This window comes from Poecilia formosa, unplaced genomic scaffold (genome assembly GCF_000485575.1).
Source record: "Poecilia formosa unplaced genomic scaffold, Poecilia_formosa-5.1.2 Scaffold524, whole genome shotgun sequence".
NCBI classification, from domain to species: domain Eukaryota; kingdom Metazoa; phylum Chordata; class Actinopteri; order Cyprinodontiformes; family Poeciliidae; genus Poecilia; species Poecilia formosa.
The window spans coordinates 1-22739 of record NW_006800463.1 but is presented as its reverse complement, the minus strand read 5'-3'; the positions used below and the strand labels follow the sequence as shown (position 1 = coordinate 22739).

General features: G+C 37.7%; 2 protein-coding genes across 10 annotated transcripts in view; one reads left to right on the top strand and one right to left on the bottom strand.

The window, feature by feature from the left end:
* LOC103129201 (abl interactor 1-like) overlaps positions 1-8631 on the bottom strand; it is a 28207-nt gene extending 19576 nt beyond the window's left edge. Inside the window, exons 1-2 of one of the 2 annotated variants that reach the window (XM_007540195.2) lie at positions 8485-8631; positions 696-863 (exon numbers count right to left, since the gene is read on the bottom strand). In XM_007540195.2, the coding sequence (XP_007540257.1) occupies positions 696-863; positions 8485-8601 (285 nt within the window). In that variant the 5' untranslated portion in view covers positions 8602-8631. The remainder of the gene's footprint in view (positions 1-695; positions 864-8484) is intronic. The other variant, XM_007540196.2, reaches the window with a different exon arrangement.
* Positions 8012-20736, top strand: LOC103129200 (acyl-CoA-binding domain-containing protein 5A-like). 8 transcript variants are annotated; one of them, XM_016664889.1, is made up of 14 exons: positions 8012-8444; positions 10295-10513; positions 10848-10971; positions 12226-12298; positions 12502-12649; positions 12756-12794; positions 14138-14308; positions 14395-14610; positions 15478-15572; positions 16459-16651; positions 17184-17386; positions 17529-17579; positions 19626-19741; positions 19820-20736. In XM_016664889.1, the coding sequence occupies exons 2-14, from the start codon at positions 10381-10383 to the stop codon at positions 19851-19853; spliced, it is 1596 nt and encodes a 531-aa protein (XP_016520375.1). In that variant the 5' UTR covers positions 8012-8444; positions 10295-10380; the 3' UTR covers positions 19854-20736. The 8 variants fall into 8 exon arrangements, with proteins under 8 accessions (XP_016520375.1, XP_016520376.1, XP_016520373.1 ...); XM_016664890.1 differs by lacking the exon at positions 8012-8444 and adding an exon at positions 9583-9964 and having other exon boundaries at positions 10365-10513; positions 19820-20421; XM_016664887.1 differs by lacking the exon at positions 8012-8444 and adding an exon at positions 9583-9964 and having other exon boundaries at positions 19820-20421.
* Positions 20737-22739: the final 2003 nt, after the last annotated feature.

Below are 22739 nucleotides of genomic sequence, written 5' to 3'. Positions count from 1 at the left end.
TCTGCCGTGACAGAGTTCTGACTGATAGACCGGCTCACCAGGTCATATCTGCACTTTTGCAGCTAACAGCAGTCATCCCAACTCTGTGGCTTTCTTGCTATATTTACTGACATTTCAGAAAAAAAAAAATTGGTATTGGCCAAAATGGGAATCGACAGATCAGGCTTTTTAAGTATCGGCGTTCGGTCAGAAAACTGCAATCGGTGCACCCTCATAGGTAGCCTAATGAATTATATAGTTGATGCCATCAAACGTTGCTTAGCTGGCCAGGAAAGGTTGAGCGGATGAAGCCTTCATCTGCTTAAATCTCCCAGAATGCTGTGCGGTTCTGAAATGCTTATATCGTGATACGTTTTTCAGCCATATTAACCAACCCGAATTGGGATTTTTTTTAAACCTCAGTGATAGACAGGCTGTCAAGGTGCGTGTGTGTTCACTCCTGAAAGGAGTAGTAGCCAGCTTCACATCCGGACAGGCGAAAATGTTCATGTTTTATATTTAAATTCAAAATTTCAAACTCTGATTACGGATACTATAAGTATGGAAATATATTCATTTTTTATGCTTTACTTGTGTTTTTATTTTGAACTACATGTAGAGGAAACTCTGCAGTGTGTGAAACGGTTCGTGTCGAAATCATCTGAGGCAACTCAGGCACAACTAAAGACTCCCAGGTGTCGATCTGGCCTCTGTACCTGGGAGATGTGGTTGATGGAGGACTCCATGCGTCGTAGCTGCGAGGCCTGAATGTCCAGCAGCTGCAGCACATTATTAGCTAAGGCATTGATCTGGTAGGCAACGCTGGCCAGAGACTGCGTGGTGTAGGCTTTGGTCTCCTCCAGGGCTTTCTTTTTGTCTTGAGCCTGGCAGGGAGAGGAAGAGAAAGCAGAAGTTAGAAAAAAAAAATGTTTAAAAAAGTAGTGAAAGGATGTGTGGTAGGAGGAAACGCTGTTCTCTAATTTTTACTCTCTTGTCAGTTTCGTTTTTGTTTTGTTTTTTAAGCTGAGAGTGTGGAGAGCGGGTTTCTGACAGGACCATTCAGTCTTGGCTGTTCTCAAACCGCAAAGCCCCCGTTAAGCTCCGAGGAGAAGCAAGGGCAAGTTTGCGAGACTCTAGAGGAAGATAACCCAATCCAGGAAATTTCACCACACAACTCCAGAGTAAGCCAGGTTGGCAGGGTGGGAACAGGTGCATGGTGGGAGTTAAGCCCAGAATGCAGGAATGCCAGGACATATTTTAATTTTTTTTATGGGATCCCAAATCTCTGCCCGGCTGCACAAACCATCTGTTTCTGGATGTATCTGCATAGCACTGAGATTGAGTGGACGTATTTATAGTTTGGAAACCAAACAGGAATAATGCAGCCACACAGAGAGAGGCTCTCTAACAGGGGAAATGCCAAGTCCGGTTAGGAAGCAGGACTACAATTATTCCACAGATGTTTTCAATTAAAAAAAAAGAAGATCTAATTTTGCACATCAAAATGCAGCTTGTCACGGTGGAATTTGTTGCTTTATTAAATCCTAAAAATAAATAAATAAAAAAAAAAACTGTAGGGGAAGAAAAATTCCATAAATATGCAAATTAGCCCACCCACTCATTAGTTGTGTTTTTGAATTCCAGGATTATCTGAAAGTTAATATGATCAATGCCGTCTTCGACTTCTGAACTACACACACCGCTAAGCCCAAAAGGATTTACTTCAGCTTTGAAACAATCTTTTTGTTTTATCAACATTTCTCTTCTGATTTGACATCATATTAACATTTTGGAATGACTTATATCTGCGAAGGAAAATATACATAAGGGTGATGATAAGGAGGCCTTCTTTGAAGCCAAGTAGTCAACTTAAATATGAGAAAGGCTGCGTTTGTTGCCCAATCTGATGAGATGTGATTTTATTGTTTGGTTTATGTAAGAATATTGAAGATCTGTTGCATGACACAGGGCTTTTCTAATTCACCAGCAGCAATTTTACTGCCGCTCTATCTCTAATCTTTGCTTAAAGGATGTCAGGCAGTGTTATGAACAGCTTTCAAGGCCGACCATGACTTGCTTCTTGGTGCCTATATTATCAGAACAAAGACTTAAACGCAGCAACAATGACTTGGACTCTTCCTTTCGTTACGAGGTGAATCTAATCTCACTGCAGCAGCACACTTTATCATCCAGCTCACTGCTGACCCGCATTTAAAAAACTAGCTTAACGCTTAGTAAATGCACATTTCAGCAGCAAGGCCAGTCGTCGCTGTAAATGGTCTTATCATGTTACATGTTCAGTTTCTTCTAATATACGGAGGGTCGACAGGGACAAAATTAAACACAGATACATAATTAAATCATTAATTAACTGTATCATGAAACATATAAATGTTTAATTAAATGTTTAAGTCATTTATCTAATAGATAATTAATGTGCTAAATGTCATTCATTAAATCATTAATATGCAAACTTATAAGAGCCAATGCAGCTAATTACGTAAATATCTATTTCATTAATTCATGGTTCCTGCTCCTGCTCCTGTGATCATAAGATAATTTTATCTGTCAAAGTGGAGATAAAAAGTGGGCGGGGCTAGCACTGACCTATTTCTCCGAATGTACGGAGGGTTAAATGGGACAAAATTACGTAACTCAGTACATCATGATGAAATAGATCATTGTTGAATTAATAAATTATCTATTTAAGCATTTAAATGCTTAAATTATGTATTTAAATAAACAAATTAATCAATTATTAGAATAAATTTATTTAAATAAATAAATATTTGATAATTAAATTCAATTCGTTTATCATTGTAAACCTGTCATTAAATCACTAAAATGCAAACTTATAACAATAATAAATAATAATCAATTTACTATTTAATTACTTCACGGCTCCTGTTCCTGCAGTTCCGCCATGAAGTCATTTTATCTGTAAAGCTCGCCCATTGAAGTCAAGGGGCGGAGTAAATGGGCGAGGTTAATGCTAAATTATTAGCTTCATCCTTTGAAAACCATGGCAGCTCATGTAATGGAGAGCTAGAAGCAGAAGTTTACATTTTAACAATTTAATGACTTGTTTAACAAATTGTTCATCAATTTAACATTTAAGTAACCTTTTATTTATCTCATGGTACATTTAATTAACCACTTAGGGGTGTATTTATTTAATTTTGTCCCTTTTTGCCCTCCATACAAATTAGGCTGATTAGCATCCTAAAGACTTAATAGCAATGTGTTAAAAAGGGAGAAAGAAATTTTTTTGAAGAAACATTCTTTTAAAGGATGAAAAACTAAGAAGCCCGGTAAGCTGAAAGCAGTTTGAAAATGGCGTTAAAGATGATGTGAAAGCAGTTTTCCTGTTCCACTTCCTCCACTATGACAGGCCACCTGCTGCACTAATATCTGTAGAAAGGCTCTGCTGCTACCTGCAGAGTCCCAGCTTACCAGCCTGCTACACAGCAGACGCCCTGCTGGTTGAGTATTATCACAATCACTGGATGAAGGGTCCATATTTAAACGTTTTCCATGCATGTATATAGGAAACAGACATAACTACAATTACTCTCACACCAGCACCTGAAGAAGTGCTTGGAAGCTAAAGTATGAGTACAGAACTTTTAATTTTAACAAAATATTAACTTAAACAGCAACCTTTGCGCAATTTAATGCGGTAGTATTGTCCTGGCCACCAAACTGCTGGAATACTGGGAAACAAAATGATCCCTTATGGGTCGAAAAGGTTTTGTTAAACAAAAGATTCAGAGAGGAAAGATGAGAACCGCAAAGCAAATTATTTTAGCTTTCTTACTAAAAATAGTCAGTAATCAGTGATCCATTCACAAGTGAAACTAATGAGGTTTAGGAAAAAAAACTTGAAAAATAAATGCATTACTTTTCTATCAAATGGATGGAAGCAAATAAGCAAGACTGTACAGAGTTAGAACAGAGCTGGGTTGTAGACTGAAAGGTTAGGGATGTACAGAGAAATCGTTTGGTGAGTGCAATTAGTAAATGACCGGCTCCGTAACACAAAAATCAATTTTTACCAACACTGAACGTAAAGATTTTGGTTGCCCTAATTATGACACTCTTTGGAGTAGAAGGTGTTACTAAGGGAAGAAACATCAATTAGTTATTTTTGATATTAGTGAGGTGTTTAAAGTTAAAGTCAGGGAAGGCAGAGAATGAGTTAAAAGTTAACTACCAAATAAATATTGCAATTAGCAGGAAAGCTGAACATATCAAAGCAAAGATGGCCTGTTTTGTCTTTTTCACTTCAAACCGTTGTCCGTCACAGAGCATGCTGGACTTGGAAATGTTGGCAGCCATTTGCAAATTTCAGAAATTTAAGTAAAATTGAACATTCTTTCTGTTTATAGTTACTAATTCTCACAGTGCTAATCACTAATACACTAAAGATAAAACTTATAGCCAAATAAGGATTTTGCCTCCTTAAAATAAAAGTATAGGCTTGTAAATTTTCTCATTTACACCAGATGAGGGATATATTACAAATACTTGACTTAATAGTTCCTAAAAACAAATTAATGAGGAAAATATTGGATGTCGGCGTGTCTAATGTTTGCAAACCAAATAGAAAGAACTGATTTTTTTTTTCTCTGAGCGCAACACCAAAGAAAATTCAACCACTTTTATACATTGCAACTGGACCACGGTTAATATGGACATAATGCAGTTTCAGGAGACGGCTTTCAAGGTAAGTGAAGCAGCTGTAATCCAGCCTCAACAAATGTTGTGGACATCAACACAAGATGAACGTAAAAAAAAACCTCCTCTTTAGAAATGACTGTAACTTTTAAGCACATTACTGCACCATGTCTAGAAAGTTATTCCTCTAACCTACTTTAAAGTTGAAGTGACTGACTACAATTTGTCCAACAAAGTCCCAAACTGAGATTCTAAAGGCAATGAGTTCAACATGCAGAGTAAAATTAGAACGGTGGAACAAATAGTGTTTCTTTCCTTTATCCCACACTGGCCTATCTGTAACCCAGAAACAACAAATGACTCAAATGAATTTAAAACATGCTTTATTCTTACCAGGTTTTATGGGTGACAGTTTGACAGTTCCTCCAAAATGGATTTCTTTCTTTTTTTTTTTTTTTGCAAATATCTGATCTAAGAATAAAACTCCAGTTCTGAAGCATCACGCAAATGATCTCCATATCACAGCGTGGCTGTTTGTTTTTGTGCAGCGCTGCCATTTAGGCTGATGATCTGACAATATGAGTGCTTTTTAAATGGCCTATACGCAGGAGCATGAAGAACTATTTGAAATTAGGTGAGCAGAGTTAAGCTCTAGGCTTCAACATCACTGACTCACAACAGGAGGCTCGAGTCATAACGCTCAGCAGACATATTACCAGTCGTTTTGGGGAGAATATTAACTGAAGCTGTTTTGGCCCACCATTTGCATGCTTCATAGCATAATTTTTTAAAAGCGCGTTAAGATGCACACAGATTCTAACTGTTTCCAATCTCCCTAAAGGGATTATTATTCAACAGAAACCAAAAAAAGATTCATCTTCATATTCTATGGCTGACCTGCTGAGAAACGCTGCACTAGTGAACAACTTTCGATAGGGGTTTCTTGAACCGATATTGATATCGGATTTCGGTCCGATATCAAGCAAAAAATGAGTATCAGATTATAACGGCCTGCATAAAATCTCTGATAGAAGCATTCTGCCCCAGCATTTCCATCCAGCAGCGCTTCTATCCCATTGGATAATAATACATCAGTGTTTCTCATACTTATTGAGTAACATCTCTTGATCAAGCCGTTTCTAACATTCCACACTACAAAAGCAGTAATAATAATTCGTGTTGACATTGTATCAGGTCAATATCGGTATTGGCCAATACTGAAAGCTGTGATATCAGTATCGGAACTGAAAGAAGATGTATCGCTACACCCCTAATTTTCAAGATCCACAGAAAATAAAATCAACATAACCGTGTCATCATATTTTGATAAATGGGTTAAGAAAGTACTAAAGAGATTTTAAAGTTGTTATGACAACAAACAGATGAAAATGTGCATTTCTTACCCACCAAGTTGAAATATATCTACTTACTGTCTATGCACAACAGAAATTTTTGTCATTATGCAGTTTATAATACTAATATAGCTGCTTAATATTTGAATAAATATCACAAGTTGCTGATAATTAATAAACGATATATTTAAAACATTTAAGACATTTAACATATTTCCAAATAGGTTGTTTATTGTAGAATTTTGTTTATGTCTTTGTTTTGAAATAAAAGTAGAATTAATAAATTAATGGTAGAATTGGCCTGTCTGAAGAGATTGTTTGTGCAAAATATGTCCGAGGTAAACCACAAACAAGCTGATATAGTAACAGTTCACAGATTTTTTTACTTAACAATTTTAAGTCTTTTTTTACACAATATTATTAAAACATTAAAATATGAAAGTAAAAAATAGTTCAATTAAATTTTTTAAATAAGAAAATAAATATTTATTGCCTAGAACGCAATAACATAGAATTCCTTTACCGAATTTGAACTGGTTGAATATTAAAAAAAAAGAAAAAAAAAAAAAGCCACTTGAGTAGTTTTGAATAAAACATATTCATATTTATTTACAGGCAAAATGTGTATGTTGTGCAGTTTTGGCTTAATTCCTGCTCTCAATATCTTTAGTTTTTTTCAGGAAATGGCCTTTTTTCCAGTTAATGATTAATGATTACTAAATTAGTTGATGATTGTTTCAATCACAATAAATTGGATTAATCCTTTCAACCCTACTTTTATATAGGAAAGTCACAATTGTGTTTTTGATTGTGACTGGAGTAAAGCAAAAAAAAAAAGGAAAAAAAAAAGATTATTATGTCGAACTGCAGCTATGGTCTTTCACAGCATCACAGTGAAAATAATTACACTGTGGAGCACAAGTCTTGGTCTCACTGCTGAGAGACACAACAGTTCATACCAGACCACTCAGCCAGCGATGCCGGCTCGCACATTTACTGAAAACACTCAGCGGGAGAGGAGCAATATGAAATCAAATCGCAGTCGTCATTACAGCATCAAGCTCTGCAATCTCCAACATGCAACATTTAGCATCGTATCACGGTGCATTCGCTTTCACGTTCAAATTCCACATTTAGCCAGTTCAATGGACTCTTCAGTTCAAACTTGGCATGAGCTTTAAGTGATGCAAAAAGTGATAGGTGAGAAAGCGGCATGTGGCCAATGGCATGCTGGGAAAAAGGAAGAGAGGGAGGAAAATGTGGCTAATCGTGTTATGACACAACCAAAGTCGGCAACAAGCTAGTCATAAATAACTGGAGAAATTTCTGGTTGATGCTAATTTCTGGTTTTCTGACCTGCTTACTCTGATTTTGATGGTTTAGATGTATTTCCAAAGATTACACCATATAAAACATAAAAAATGTGGCACAGGTTCTGACAGAGAACAAATTGATCGCAGCATTACATCTTATCACTGTGCACCATTGCTCACAAAAAGTTGTGTTTAGCACACAAACACGCCTTAAAAGAAACCTGATATAATGTAATAATACAAGTGGAGATGCAACAGCCAGATTTTTTTTATGTTGATACCATTTATTGATGTCCATAAGATTTATGGACTTTTTGTTCAACTAAAAACACATCAAAGTTCATGCAGCTAATGTGTTCATAAATGAAATATAATGGGAATTCTTTGTGTTTTTTTTTTTTTTTGCATCTAAACTAATATGACCTGCTGATTTACGTATCGGGGAAGATTGAGGGAAAATTGACCATTCCGATCTCTAGCTTACTGATTGGTGCATCTCTGCATTGATTTGTTTTTTTTTTTGTTTTTTTTTTTTATCTGCAAGGTAATGGCTTACTCTGTGGCACGCATAAGTGAATATTACTACTGTAATTCAGTGCTAAGGTTAACAGAAGAAAAGTGTCACATTTAGGTAAACCAAATACATTTATATATATTTCTATCTTTTAAGAACCCATGTTTCATTTGAAAAATTAACATTCGCAACGCTGTTATGACGCCTGAACGTTGCCAGTACACTCAGTAGGATTCGTGTAGAAAAGAACTAAAAACGTCCAAATTAAAAATGGGGTCGACATTGTCTCTTACAGGTACCTATAAGACACTGAAGTGACAAACCACTTATAGCCTTAATAACGACACACCCTCTGAAAGACCCCCAGCAGCTTTTAGCTCGCCGAGCAAAGCCCCTTGCTTTATAAACGAAGCCGAAGGGAGAAAACGCCGACGAGCAGCCCTGCCCGAGCCCACACCGAGCCGCGGCTGACAGAAACAGCTCACCGGGAGCCCAGACCACTCGGCGAGGCCAGCGCTTGGAGAACCGCTTTCATTGCGACCAGCATTTCCTGTCGCTGTGGTTTCACTCTCCTCAGCTACAACACCGCAGGCACGACGGAGAAAGGGGGTGAGGGGGGAAATTATCGCGTTTAGCGGCCTCTACTTACCTGAACATAATTGTTTTCACAGTATTCTGCAACCCGGGACAGGTTCTGATAGCTTTCCACCAGCGCTCTTTTACCGGCCGGGATTTCCTCCTCTAATAGCATTTGTAGCTCTGCCATCTTACATCCCTTTGCATTGCTCTCCTGCCCGTCTTTTTTTTCAGTGAGGCGAGGCTGTGATGCTGTGCTGTGTTGCTGAGAAAGGGGCTCCCCCGTCTGGCATTGTCGCTCCGCGCTGGCCTCCGATTCACAACAGTGCGTGACTAATCGCAGCTACGTTGTAAACGGAGAGCGCTCATTGGTTCAGAAACCGAGAGGGGGGAGGAGCTAACCAATCAGATTTCGCTGCGGCGGTTTTACACGTAATTATATGGTCGTATAATATTTTAGTAGTTTTCATTTAATTAGTATAGAAAAGTAATATTTAATATGGTAATATAAATAGATTATACAATTTTTGTCTTTTTTATATTTAACTGTCATAGTAAAAAAAAAGCCTGTAATAATTATTAAAATTTTAATTACAATAATAAATCACAAATGGAGGTGTACATTTAATCTCTCTGACGTATATCATCCAATAAAGTTGAAGTGAATTTACAAATTGAATACTAAATTAATTTAAAAAATATCTTGCTCTTGTCATCCAATAACACAAATATACTCACAAATCTGAATTGTCAACAATATCGAGCATTCTATGAAATACAGAAATCCCAAATTTTCCGTATTAAAAATAAAATTTCTAAATGAATTAGATTTTTTTTAACTTGTAAAATTACATAAAATTGATATGACAAATATCAAGTATGCATTCACCAGCGTTTATTTTCAGATTTTGCTAAACAAAGCTTACATTTCCCATAAACCCCTCGCTCCTATCGCCCGACAGAATAGATAGATAGATAGATAGATAGATAGATAGATAGATAGATAGATAGATAGATAGATAGATAGATAGATAGATAGATAGATAGATAGATAGATAGATACTTTATCATTCCCTGTTGTCTTATAAGACAATAGTGAATAAGCAAACTTGGACTAATATAATTCAAATCAATCCTTATTTTCTATATTTGTAAGTAAAACATTTGTCCGAAATTTACATAAATCATTGTGATAACGCTCAAATAAATCCAGAGCGCATGACATGCATTTCCAAAGATATGGCAGACTGACTTCTTAAAGCTACAAACGGGGTTTCAGCTTTTTGCTGCATAGACTAAACATGTTTTAAGACTACATTTCCCATAACCAACCTGTGTTTTAAATCCCCCCAGTAAAGGAGGTTTGTGGGATTTGAACGCCTTCAGCGGTGGGAGGCGAACCTCTTCCAAGCGTGGCTCTTGCTGCTATGAACTACATTTCCCACAAACGAGTAGCGCTCAAGCGTTAACTGCTGGGCTCATCCTTAACCCGAGAGGAGATTGGCTCTCTGCTTCAACACTGCAGGCAGACACCGGCTTTATGAAGTAATAAGGTGGGTTTCTTCAAAATCAGAAATGGGAGGTTGGGGGAAATATGACTTTAAATAAAAAGAAAAAGAAAAAGAAAAAAGAAAGCACATAGGTTGCAACAGATTTAATGGGTTACGCGAATATTATAGACCAGGGGTGTCCAAAGTCGGTCCTCGAGGGCATGTTTTAGTTCTCTCCCTGGTTTTACACACCTGCATCAAATGATGGCTCGTTAGAAGGCCTAAGGAGAACACTGACTTGCTGAGGAAATTGATACTACCACTAGCGAGAGAACTAAAACATGCAGGGTGCCGGTAGCATGCGTATCTTCTGTTTCTCTCCATAGGCTGCAGGGCAGGGGGACTGCACCCTTCATCGGACACTCTCTGATCCACCTTGATTTTTTTTAAATTCTCGTCCAAGATCTGAGGCTCCTTTCATGTCATCCCCGCGTGGACTCGGCATGGCGCAGCAGGAGAAGAAGAAGGAGGAGGAGGACGAGGAGGACGAGTACAGCCTGGAGGCGAAATTTACGGCTGCGGTTAAAGTGATCCGGAGTTTGCCGGATGAAGGTGATGAATCATCCCGATCTGTTCTGAAAAAAGAAAGGGCAATTATAAAATAAACCCAGAGTTGTCTAATTGTGCGCAGTAGTCCATGTAACGTGCGCGCCTTGTGGAGTGTAAACAATCCAGGTGACTGACCTACATGCGGAGCTGTCACTCCTGCCCCCCCGCGCTCTCATAAAGCTGCTGCACAAGGATAAAGAGCCGTGATTAAGGGAGTCAGAGGCTTAGATCATGGATTAACACACAATTCTGAAAAGGAATCTTTTAAATTGTATATTAAAAAAAAAAAGAGGTTTTAAATATCATCATGTCATAGGTCTTCTTCTTCATTTCTTAGGTCCTTTCCAGCCTTCTGATGACATGATGCTGATGTTTTATAGCTACTATAAGCAGGCCACCATGGGGCCCTGTCACTTCCCCAGACCGACTGGCTTCTGGGACACTGGAGGCAAAGCTAAATGGTAAACTTTAACTTTTTTTTAAGCTGAATTAAACTTAAAAATATGCAAAGATGACTTTATTAGAGCTCATCCATGCTTTGGAGATCATCTGCATTGCCTTGGAACTGTTATTTTGTTTAGTCAATATGGCTGTAAAAACCAGCAAAAATTTAAACATTGTGGTGTTAATATGTTGTTGTCATCCCCATTTTCAGGGATAATCTTAAATCAAATTCAGAACAACCGATTGTTTTTGGTGGCAGATCAGTCCATTATTCAAAAATAAAAGGTTCTGCATAACTGGTTCCAAGATGTGGGCCTCCTTCTAAACAGAGAGGCACCAATCAGAGCAAGGAGGCGGGTCTTAGCGCTGTTAATCATGCTCCTACACATGTATTTCTGCAGATGGCAACGTAGCACTAGGTGGGACAGCTTGAATTTTTTTTTTTTTTTTTTTTTTGAAAGATCATATGTCTCATACTATCATGTCATGGTGACAGTTTAAAAAAATATATGTGAAAAATAAGTTATGCTGCAGCTTTAAAGATAGCCAGAAGAAGTCAAGTTTTCAGTTTGCCACAAGTTATGATGCACACCAGTGGTCCTTTGGGCCTGCTATCCTCCATGTTTTTACATGTTCCCCTGCTCCATAACATCCCTGCAAACTCATTTACTTTAACCAGGGTTGTGACGACAGGGAAACGTCTAAACCATGCAGCTCAGTGAGTCCTAAAGATAATGGAAGTAGAAACGATACAGCAAACATCTGAAAAGCAGTGCTCATGTTAGACAAGACCAAAGGTGAACTTTCTGGCCTCTGTCATCATTAACAGACCTGTCATGGGGATGCTGTTCATCAGCAGGGACAGGAAGGTTTATGGTTAATGGAGAGACTTAAACACTGGGTTTGTTTAGGAAGGAAGAAACCCTGTTGAAGGTCAAAAGGGATAAAGATTGGGATTTATTTTCTAGTGGAAAAAAACAACTGTGGCAAGACTTAAAAAGTGATATCCAAAGACCCACCCAATCTCACTGAGCTTCAGCTAACTTTCAAAGAAAAAAAGGCCAAAGCTTTTATTAAAAAAAAATAATTTAAAATATAAATGAAACTTAAGGGTTGTGTTGTAATACTCTTTTCAAGGCATTGCATTTGATCACTACCCAAAGCTTACTGCTTTATTAATTTTCTGAAAAAGACTTTCAGATAGACGACTTCGCTTGAGTTATATGGCATTCATCTCTTTCCTCTGTGTTGAACTTGGACTGTGTTGTCAGGGACGCATGGAGCTCTCTGGGAAACATGACAAAAGAGGAAGCCATGAAGAGTTACATAGAGCACATCCAGCTGGTAAGCTGCTTTCCCACAAAACAGAAGCATAGACTACAGTAACGTGTTCGAGTTTTGCTCTGTGCATCAACGTTTGTGCGCGAGCGTTAACACGTCCGTGTTAACTGCCCAGAAAAAAAGACATTGGACTTCTGTGCTACTGAGTTGGTGTCATATCCACTGGAACTCTGCTGTGTGTTTGTGTGTGTGCGTGTTGCTGTCAGATTTTGGAGACCATCCCAATCTCAGAGGAAGTTACAGAGCTGGTGCAGACGCTTGGCAACTTCTACACCGAGGTGGACGGAGAGGGAGAGGAGGAAGGAAACCAGTCAGTCAGGAGGCCCTTCACCAGGCCTTTTGCGGATCACACAGGTAAAGAAGATAAGTAACAACCCAACGTTCATGCTGCTTCAGACCTAAAGGCACATCAAATGTAATAAGAGCATACTGTGTTTTTGCCATGTGTTCGTATCATTAGAGGAGCTGATTAAATCGATTAAGAAGCCAACGATGGAAGGCAAGTCTTTGACGTTAGTTGCTTTAGACTCAGTAGAGATAGGTTGTGTTGTGCATTAGCTTGGTCCAGTTAAAGAGCGGACATTAGATCAAATGTGTGTTTTCATTGTTTATGTTGTATTTAATTGACCTGTGTTCATGCAGAATTCAGAATTGGTCAAAGCTTATGTGAGTGTGTGTGTGTGTGTGTGTGTGTGTGTGTGTGTGTGTATAATGTTCTGCTTCTTGCAAAAGTATTGATCCTCCCTATGGGGCTTTTCCACATGAATCGCCCTTGTTTCAATTCAGTTCAATTTCACTTCATTGCCAAAACAACCAGTAGTATAAAAGACATAGACAAAACTGGAAACAATTAATTAAATTCAAAAATTCTTTATTGATCCCAAAGGGAAATTAAAATGGTGCAAATTGGTGCAATATGTATAAAAGTAAAAACATGCAATAAAAACCAGATACCTGGGGAAAACACTCACGATAGCTCTTATTAAAAAAAAATACAGTAAATGTGACAAGTAATGTAATGTAAACAGAATGAAATGTGCAATTATATTACAGTTTTGTAAAAAATTGAAAATCAATTAATCACATTTACGTAAGTATTCACCCCCCATGGGTATATATTTATCGTATCATTCATCAGTTATCATGATAAGATTTTGATTTATTGCTGTCACAATAAATTCCAATCAATTATGTTTTAAAACCCCTGAGACTGTCCATATGAGTATCAATAAATTTGAAGATATGAATAACCTGTAGTTTCTTTTCTTTACTTTTGGAAGCTGTAAAAGTTTTGCTTTGGCTCTGGTCATCTAATTTAAATTTTAAAGCACAAATAATAGGTTGACTACTCTTAGGTAATATCATTTTCATATAGCTAGTGTGAATGGTCACATGATAAGATCTCTTTATTTGCTGCCTGAACAGCTGGAGGTAAATGCCTGCCTCAAACTTGAACAAGAGGACGTGAATAAAACTTTTGATAAACAAACACGACTACATATGTTTTTTAAAGGGTTTTCTCCTGACATACAATGAGAATTTTATCACGGAAAGCATCTTTTAGTCATACGAAGAGTAAATGTAAGCCCAGCAACAATTGCTGCTAGCATGCTACGCTGATAGCACTAAGCTAGGTGTCAAAGGTTTTGACTTTCACACCTTAGTTTTAAACTGTGTGGAAAAAAATTATCAGATGTTTTACATCAGAAAAAAACAAATCAAAATGAAGTGTTCCACGTCAGTCATTCCCACAGTTGAAAAAGGTTTTTATCTTTAGGTTTAAGTGCTGTGAATGTTTGGTAAGACACTGTAGACTCTGAAGTGCTGTTTGTCACATTTCAGGCTATGGGGATCTGTGGGAGGACATTCAAAATGTCCAGGAGAGAGACAGAGACCTTAGTGCCCTGAGACGAAGTGTGAGCAGCGAGGAGGCAGAGGGAGGCAAAGTGATAACGGAGGAAAGCGGGGAGAACTGGAATGACGACTTCTGCGCCGACAACGTGGAGACCAGAGGTACAACGAAAAAAGCAGAAATTCAAAAATAAAGAGACATTGTCAAATGTTCCTGTTTTTTTTTTTTTGTTTTTTTTTGACCCCAGATTGGGACCAGGACCCACGCTTTTTAACCGTGGAGGATAGAAGGTGGCGCTCTGACACTAAGGGGTCGAACAGCAGCCTGGAGCCCAGCGTGTCGTCCTTCACCAACGGCACGCACAGCTCCCTGAACAGCGAGGTGGAGGAGGAGGAGCTGGCCTGTTCCATGGAGCCCACTGGGCTCCACAACCCATACCTGCACTTTAATGGATACTTCAACGGTAGGATCCCCCACATTATTACTGGGTCAAAAATAGTCCCAGTAAGAACAATCGGATATGAAAAATTAATCTTCTTTCACTAAATGCAAAAAAGAAAAAGGAAAACTTCAGGTAACATTATATCACTATATAGCTCTTAATATGAACTTGGTAAATGTTTTTTCCTGAACTTTTGAAAAAAAAAAAACAATGGAACTCAATGAAAATAAAACACAGCTTTTCCCCCCTTCACTTTATCAGAGCTTCATGTCTTTGCAGACACTATGACCTTGAGACATTTTTTCCTTTTCGACTTGATTTTTTTTTCAATTGAATCTTTTCTCCATAGTTCTGAAGTTAGTCAGCAGCTGACTTTCCATTGACCATCCAGTTGTGCAATTTGACATTTCGAAAACAAAATTTGCTTAATGGAAACATGGCCTACTTGGGGGGAGGAACAAATTGATTTTTGATAAGTTTTGGCGATCAAGTGATTTTGGGGAAAATGATTCAGAATATTTAGAAATTGGTTGATTTCTAAATATCAACCAATATTGGTTGATATTTATGTATTTATTTATGTTTCTCATGTTGTCACATGAGAAAAGTGTGACAACTACTTCCTGCTGAAAGTAGTTGGAGAATCATGGCGTGGAATGATTTCTAATGACTTATCGTGTGAACAAACATTTTTTATTTATTTTTTTTTAAATTGTGTTTCTGATTTAATGGAAACAACACTCCAATGTTGGCTTGTGTGCTAGTGAAGCAGTTTCGCTGTCAGATTTTCAAACCAAATATTCAATTATTAGATGGATGGGATTAGTGTTTTGTTTTTTCTGGTAACACATTTATGTTTTTGGTATGCTTTGTTTTCTGGCCACTCAGACGACCACAATGCGAATCCTGAGCGGAACTGTCGACCCACAGACTCTGACAACGAGGAGTTCTGTGACTCAATGGAGCATCTGGCCATGGAGGAGGTTTGCCGTGTCTCTTCGTCTCCCCGATGAAAATAAACGTCAGAACTGGAGATGTACCAGTCAGATAAACAACGCAGCTCTGAACCGTAAAGTTTACTCCTGATTGGATTGATTGGCAGATGGTAGTTTGGATTTTTAAATATAAAGCTAGAAAGTCTCACAATTTTCAGCCTATAAACACATCGACCTACAGGAAGTACATTACAGCACTTTGTAAAGTTATCGGATAGAAATCCGATAACGGTTTGCGACACCTTTTTGATACTGGAATTAACTTATACACTTGCAAAAATACAAAAGCTTACAAAATATTTTTGTTCTAGTTTCTAGTGCAAATATCTTAGCACACTTAAAATAAGACAAAACTAACTTACAAGTAACTTTTCGGCAAGATATGAGAACTATGTCAATGTTTCCTTAATGCTGATGGAAAGAAAAAGTTCTAGTTCCACTGGCAGATTATTTCCTTTGTAACACGGGAAAAATGTTGCATTATGACTGAAATAATCTGCCAGTGGAAGTTTTACTTTTTCATCAAGATTAAGGAATTGTTGACTTAAGCAAGCTCCTATATTTTGCTGGAAAGTTGCATGTAAATTAGTTTAGTCTTATTTCCAGTGTACTGGGATACGTGCACTAGACACTAGACCAAAAATACTTGTGTTTTTGCAGTGTCTGTCTTTATTCTCTATTGGATTCAAAACTACTACATTTAAAATAAAAAAAATAAAAAACGTGTCTCATTTCTTGTTTATTACACTGCTTTAAAAAAATTGCAGTCTTTCAGTCGGACCTCAAAGAAAACCACTATTCATGGTGCAGGTGGTTGTCTATAATCGGTGTGTAACTCTTTTCTCCTCTCCCCGACTCTCGTTTGCATGCGCAGCGGCTGCCTCCGTCTAAAGGCCGGTCCCCCGGATCGGGAGCTACATCGGCGAAGACGAGCGACGTTTGGTTTGAGAGCAGCACAACCCTGAAAGATGCCGAAGACGAAGGACCGGCGGGAGATTTCCACATGAAAGAAAAAGCGGCTCTGAGAAAGCACAGCAGCTCCTTGTCGAAACGAGAACGAGGGCGAGGTGAACCTGCAGTAGTTTCCCCTGATTACACTGCATCACTAAAGGGGCAGTATTACGTGTTCTCCAGGCATTTAGTGCCATTTTATAGCACAATCAAGTAACTGCGTTAACTTCAGTTTCTCTTTTTTTTTTAAATTGCTACATGTATCAAATACTAAATTTGACTTTATAATTTAACGCCTTGAAATTGGGGCTCTGTCGCCTTAAAAACTCCTGGTGTTTCTGAAACTCCGTGAGGTAGAAACTCTATAGCTTGAAAACTGCAGCTCGGAGGAGGAGCTTCATCCCTGAAGGTGGGGCTAGGTCCAACCAAACCTTTTGCACACAATCGTTCCCATGGGAGATTAAGGGATTTCTCAAATATGCATGAAATAATCAAGGCAACACTACAGGTTTGTTTTTGATGAGGGAATAAAATTATAACGCGATCTTTAGCTCAAAAAAGTCGAATTTTGCATAATACCGCCCCTTTAAAACGTTGATTTTCCCCACAAAGTTCTTGTTCTTGAATGCATCTCTTGTTCTGTCGCAGGTTCGCCCAGAGCCACCTGCTTCCCTCTGCGTTGTGCAAGCGCAGACGCTGCCTGTGGTTGTGTGTTGCGGAGCACACATCCTGCCGTTGCTACGAGGGGAAACACGAACGAGCAAATAGCAGCTGCTCTGCAGAGGCTGCAGCACAACATGGCCGACGTGCTGCACAGGCTGCATGCTCTAGAAGAGCTCACCAGGTCACAGGTGATCAACCAGAACCGCCGGCTGCTTTATTTGCTTCAGCGGCATCCGGACTTGTTCTGTTTTACGTCACATTTTTTGCTCACCTCGTTTACAGACACCGGTCTGCGTATCCTAAAAGATGCCTTTATTTTCTTATTTTTAGTCAAGACCTCCGTCTCCAAGACAGGAAGGCTTCCTACCTGTCCCACGAAAGGTTCTCGTCATTTCTGTCTTCTCACTGTTTTCGTTCTTATTATTACAGTAGCAAAGAGTGAACGTCACTGGCATAAATATTTCTATAAGGTTTTCTGCATAAAATTTTCATGAGATTCTTTAGTTTTGAGCTGACAAAATTAATGGTCTCCTTTTATTAATGGTCATTTATTGGCCAAAATAGATTTTGGCAAAAAAAAATAAATAAATAAATAAATGTAATTGCGTTTAAAAAAAACTTGGCACAACTAGTTAATAGGTTTAGGTAGCAATTATTTTTCACATAGGAATTAATTTTATTTTATTTTTTTTTTTGCCTGAATAAATCAAATCATCATAACTCTCACCTCCAGAACATAAGATGAAAAAATGGCATGCAGGCAAACTGTTAACATTTAAGGGGTTAAAAAATATATTCTGGACTTACTTGTGTAATTATCTTATTTAAGAAGGCGTGGACAACAGATGCAACTTTTAAGTTTTAGAAAAAAAACGATTCCTCTTCACTTGATTTTATGAATGATATTTGTATTTAATGCAACCATCTGCTGGACATAAAATCATTTGAAGCTTTAAGTGTGCACAATGATAATAAAGGAGGCATTTAGGTAGCAGTGAGGAACTTATTCACGTATTTGGTTGTGGGATTTACATGATGCGATGACGTGAAGACACTAACATCAGACCCAGCTTTAAAAAAACATTGAACATGTCAGTGAGGATCATCTGTTAAAACCACATCCGAATCGTTTAAAATCTAGATTAAGACGGTAATTACACAATAGTAGCTTCCTGCTAAACTAAACAGCTTCCTGTAAAAAATAAAATATTAATATTTTCTACCGTTCAAAAGAACATAGAAAAACATAGATGAAATGGAAAAAAATCTGCCAGTGGAACTAGTGCTTTTTTTAAAATCACTATTAAGGACTTAAAACAATCTCTAGATTTGCTGAAAAGTTACTTGTAACCTAGTTTTCTCATTTAAAGTGTGCCGAGATATTTCCACTAGAAACTAGGACAAAAATACCAAAGATTTTGCCATCTAGCCACTTTGATAAGGTTCAGGCAGTGATGCATAAATTTGCACCATGGTAACCAATTTTTGTGTGAACCCCAGAAAGCTATAATTGTTTTTACTCGTAATCATCATATGAGCTCAAAAGTGATGTTTCTCCCCTGACAAATATCCCATTACCTCAATAAAAAAGATAGTTTTTGGAATAATGAGTAACATTTTGCATTAAAGCGGCATGTTTACAAAACATGTTTTTTTCCATAATTATTAAAACTGTCTTTATGTTGTGACAGTTTTGTATGAGACAGATAATCTGTGAAAAATCTGAGCTCCTCCGACTCCTCAGCACTCCTACTGTCGGTCAAAACAGTCAGTCAGAGCCAGGAGGGCTGTCTTAGCGCTGTCAATCAACTTGACAGCGCTAAGACAAGTTGATTGTCTTAGCGCAATCAACTAATGGTGATTGCTAATGGTGGAAAAAATGGTGTTTTTCCACCATTAGCACATGGTGCTAATGGTGGAAAAACAACTTACTGTTACAGGAAAACGTTTAGTTGTGGCTGTGCGACCTAGCATTAGCATTAGTGGCAGGTTATGTTGTGGTGAACCAGCGATAGCTTAGCAAAGAGCAAGCAGGAGAAGGGGTGAGCATGAGAGTTATTGACGGCGCAAAGACCCTCCTGGCAGTGATCTGTTTCTGAATGGTGTTCTAATGTAGTTAGTGCTGGGAGCACTGGGAGAAGGCAGAATAATAATTTTAACAAATACTTAAAAATAAAATCATATGATTTATAAATAAAAGTTGCATGATGCATCTTTAACCAAAGATAAAGACTTTCATTTCATTTCATTTCACTTTCATAGATATTTATTTTCTGATCTAAGGAAAACAGCATGAAAAGGGTAATCCACGATAACGGCTGTGGAAGGAGCAGCTGCTTTCACATGTTACAAAACGTGTTGCAGTCGCTACCAAAATGTTATCATTTGTTCATTTCGGTTTCTGTCGGCTGCCTGTGTGTGTTGTAGCTCCTGAGGCCGTCTTGGTGGCCTTTCCACCTCTCTCCACTCACTGTGGTGTTGACGGCACTCTGGCCTCTTGTCACCCACTGGCTTGTCCAACTTTATTTCCAGCGTAAAAGAAGGTGAGCAGGATTCATGCCTAATAATAATGATAATAATAAAAGCTAATAACTAGATTTTAATAATTTATTTCGACTCAGTCTCCACTCTTCTGTTCATAGGAAAATACCGTGAGGGTTCTGACACTCTGCAGGAACCAAAAACGCACTTTTGTTTCCCTGTGGCTTCGCTCCAGCCGACGTTCCAAACGTGGAGTTATGAAACTTAAATCTGAAAGCTGCAGGAAATTGGTGGTTTCTCCTAAGCAAGGGGAGCCCTGTTAGGTGTGTGAGAAGGTTTAATTATAGCCTGTAGCCACAAAATGACTGAAATGAAATGATAGTTTATGATTATACAGTGACTGTAGTTCACCAGTGTTGGGAGTTTTCTAGATTCTCGTTATTTATTTGGTGGATCACGTTTGTGCAATTTAGTTAATTTTAATGTATTGGGAAGATATATTTATAAATAATAAATCAGTGTTTAACATGCGTATTTGTTTATTTTTTTTACATTTAAATAGGCTGAGGGTATTTCTCTTAATATCTGATATACATTTCATGTAGCAAGCAGAGATTTTAATATGTAGCTTGTCGCTGCAGTGCACTAATAAATAACGATTCCTCCTTTTACATGGAGAGGTAGCTGAGTCAAAAGCTGACCGCTGAGTCGGCTTTTGTTTTTGTAATTTAGAAAAAAAAAACTTGAGAGGTGGGGGAAAAGAAAAGAAGAAAAACATATACGTTTAAAAAATGAAAAATAATAAAAGCAACAAAGAAACTTCTATTGCACATACTGCGAGGTTTGCAGTATGTGGTTTCAGGTGTGTGTTTATGTCATAATTCCTCCTACATTTGCAACATATACTACAGACAATCTATGTTAGCCTTAGCTAATCATGCATCTAGTCAGTTTTACAGTATAAATTAAGATAATGTAAATTTTACACAATCTTACAGCAAGACTAGTTGTAATATGTGACTGAAACTTGAAATGTATAATAAAACATTTTTTGTAACAAACCTGTTCTTGCGTCAGTGTTTAAAGTTATTGTTAGTCTGTGGTTGTTGAAAACATTCCATGCACCAAGTATTGATTCCCTCAGCTGATATTTGCATTTTTATTTATTCTTTTTTTAAATACTGGCATGTTTATGAGCATTTGTGCTTGTGAATCTACAGAAGCTGCCACAGTCAGCTCATTTAGCCTATGAACCATCCCAGTTGTATATATGGGGTGCAAATGGAGAGAAAATGGAATGAAATTTAAGCCCCGAATAGGCAAAATAAGGACTCCGTGTTAAATTCTCTATTTTTGTTTGGGTTAGAAAAATTCTGGGTGTTAAGTGGAACTCAGCTGGGTAAGATACACACAAAAAAAAACAAAAAACAAATGTGAAGTTTTAACCCAGCTAAAAAAATAATAAAAAAATACAGTTTTTATCCAAAAAGGAAATAAAATTTTCTTGTAGAACTTACTCTTCTTTGGTCTCTGGTTCTGCTCTGTAGCAGTGAGTGGTTCGAACCAAAATATTGTCGATAACGTCAATAATCAGCACATTGCTTCTTGAAATTTTATTTTATTTTTGTAATGTAGTTTCTCAACTCTACCCCACCTCATTTTGTTCTTAAAATATATATATTTTTTGCACTCTAAGGGGAAAATGAAAACACGTTTATTTCGTTTTTCTATTGTTTCTGTTTATCATGTTAATATGTTGTATTTTGTAGACAAATTTATTCCAAATTATGTCCTAACAAAATAATTCAAAAGAGAAATCATAAAAACACGTAAAAGTCAGAAGCTTCCAGATATTTTAAAATTAAATATTAAAAAGTATTGTTATTGGTATCGGCGACACTGGCCCTATATTTATATGATGTTATATCAATATTCAATAGTTTATTCTGTAGTTTCTGTTTCACTTGCTCTGGAATTTGGCGTCATAGTTCAGGTTTTATGTGCATTTTTTGAACGCTACTAAGCTGCTCCCAGTTTTAAAACAATACCTTGTTTCCACGATTACGCATCATAACAATTGTCTGAAAGTAAACAAATAAGACCAAAAAATAATAATTCGCATCCAAAGAATGAAAAACCACAGGGAATAATTGTCTAGGTATGCAATATCTCAACAACAAAAACACGAGAAAAAAGCCAAGAAAAAAAAAACCATAACACAACTACTCCGCCACTTTGTCACCATTATAACTCCACCAATTTATTCTGTTAAAACAAACGTCATTTTAAATTCACTTCAAGAATTTATTCGAGCTGATTCTCCATTATTTACAACTTTCTTAACCAACGGAACTAATCAAAACAAAATAATTTTCGACAGGAACCCCCTTTGTTGTTGTTGTTGCCACAATAACTTTGACGTCATATCCGGTTTAATCCTCCCCGCCGGTGTCAGTGCTGCTCTGCTGAAGTTCGCAGTTGAACTTGCTATGCCTGCTGCGGAGAAGCTTAGGGGAGCATACCGACGCCTTTAACTCTACGGAAATAGAGATATAAAGTGACTCAGACTGCCGCAGCGGATATTAGCGGATGATGTTTTCCTTGTCAATGTCTGTCCAGCCACAGGTAAGAAACAAGTAGGCCGAGCTAGCTTTAGCATTGTTGTTGTTTTTGTTTCTGACCTACCCAGCTGGGCTTCGCCTGCTAGGTCAGACCCTGCTGTTTATCTCATGAAACCTTATTAGTTTGTGTGGACATTTAGGGACACTCAACAATTGTACATATGTTTTCCTATTCTACCTTGGTATACATTTAAACTGTTCCAGCTTTGCTTCACCACATTGAGTAATAGTAATACGCGGAATAGTTAGCGTGTTTCAGATATAGCTTTAACATAATTCTGGGACAACAAATGGGGGTTTGATCACCGCTGTTTGAATCATCGCAGGTGACTCTACCTCTCAGTCACCTCATCAACATCCTTCACCCCCTGAAGAGCTCAGTGGGAAGCAGTAGCAGTGCCACCTGCAAGTCAAGAAAACAAAAGGAGCATGTCCCGGA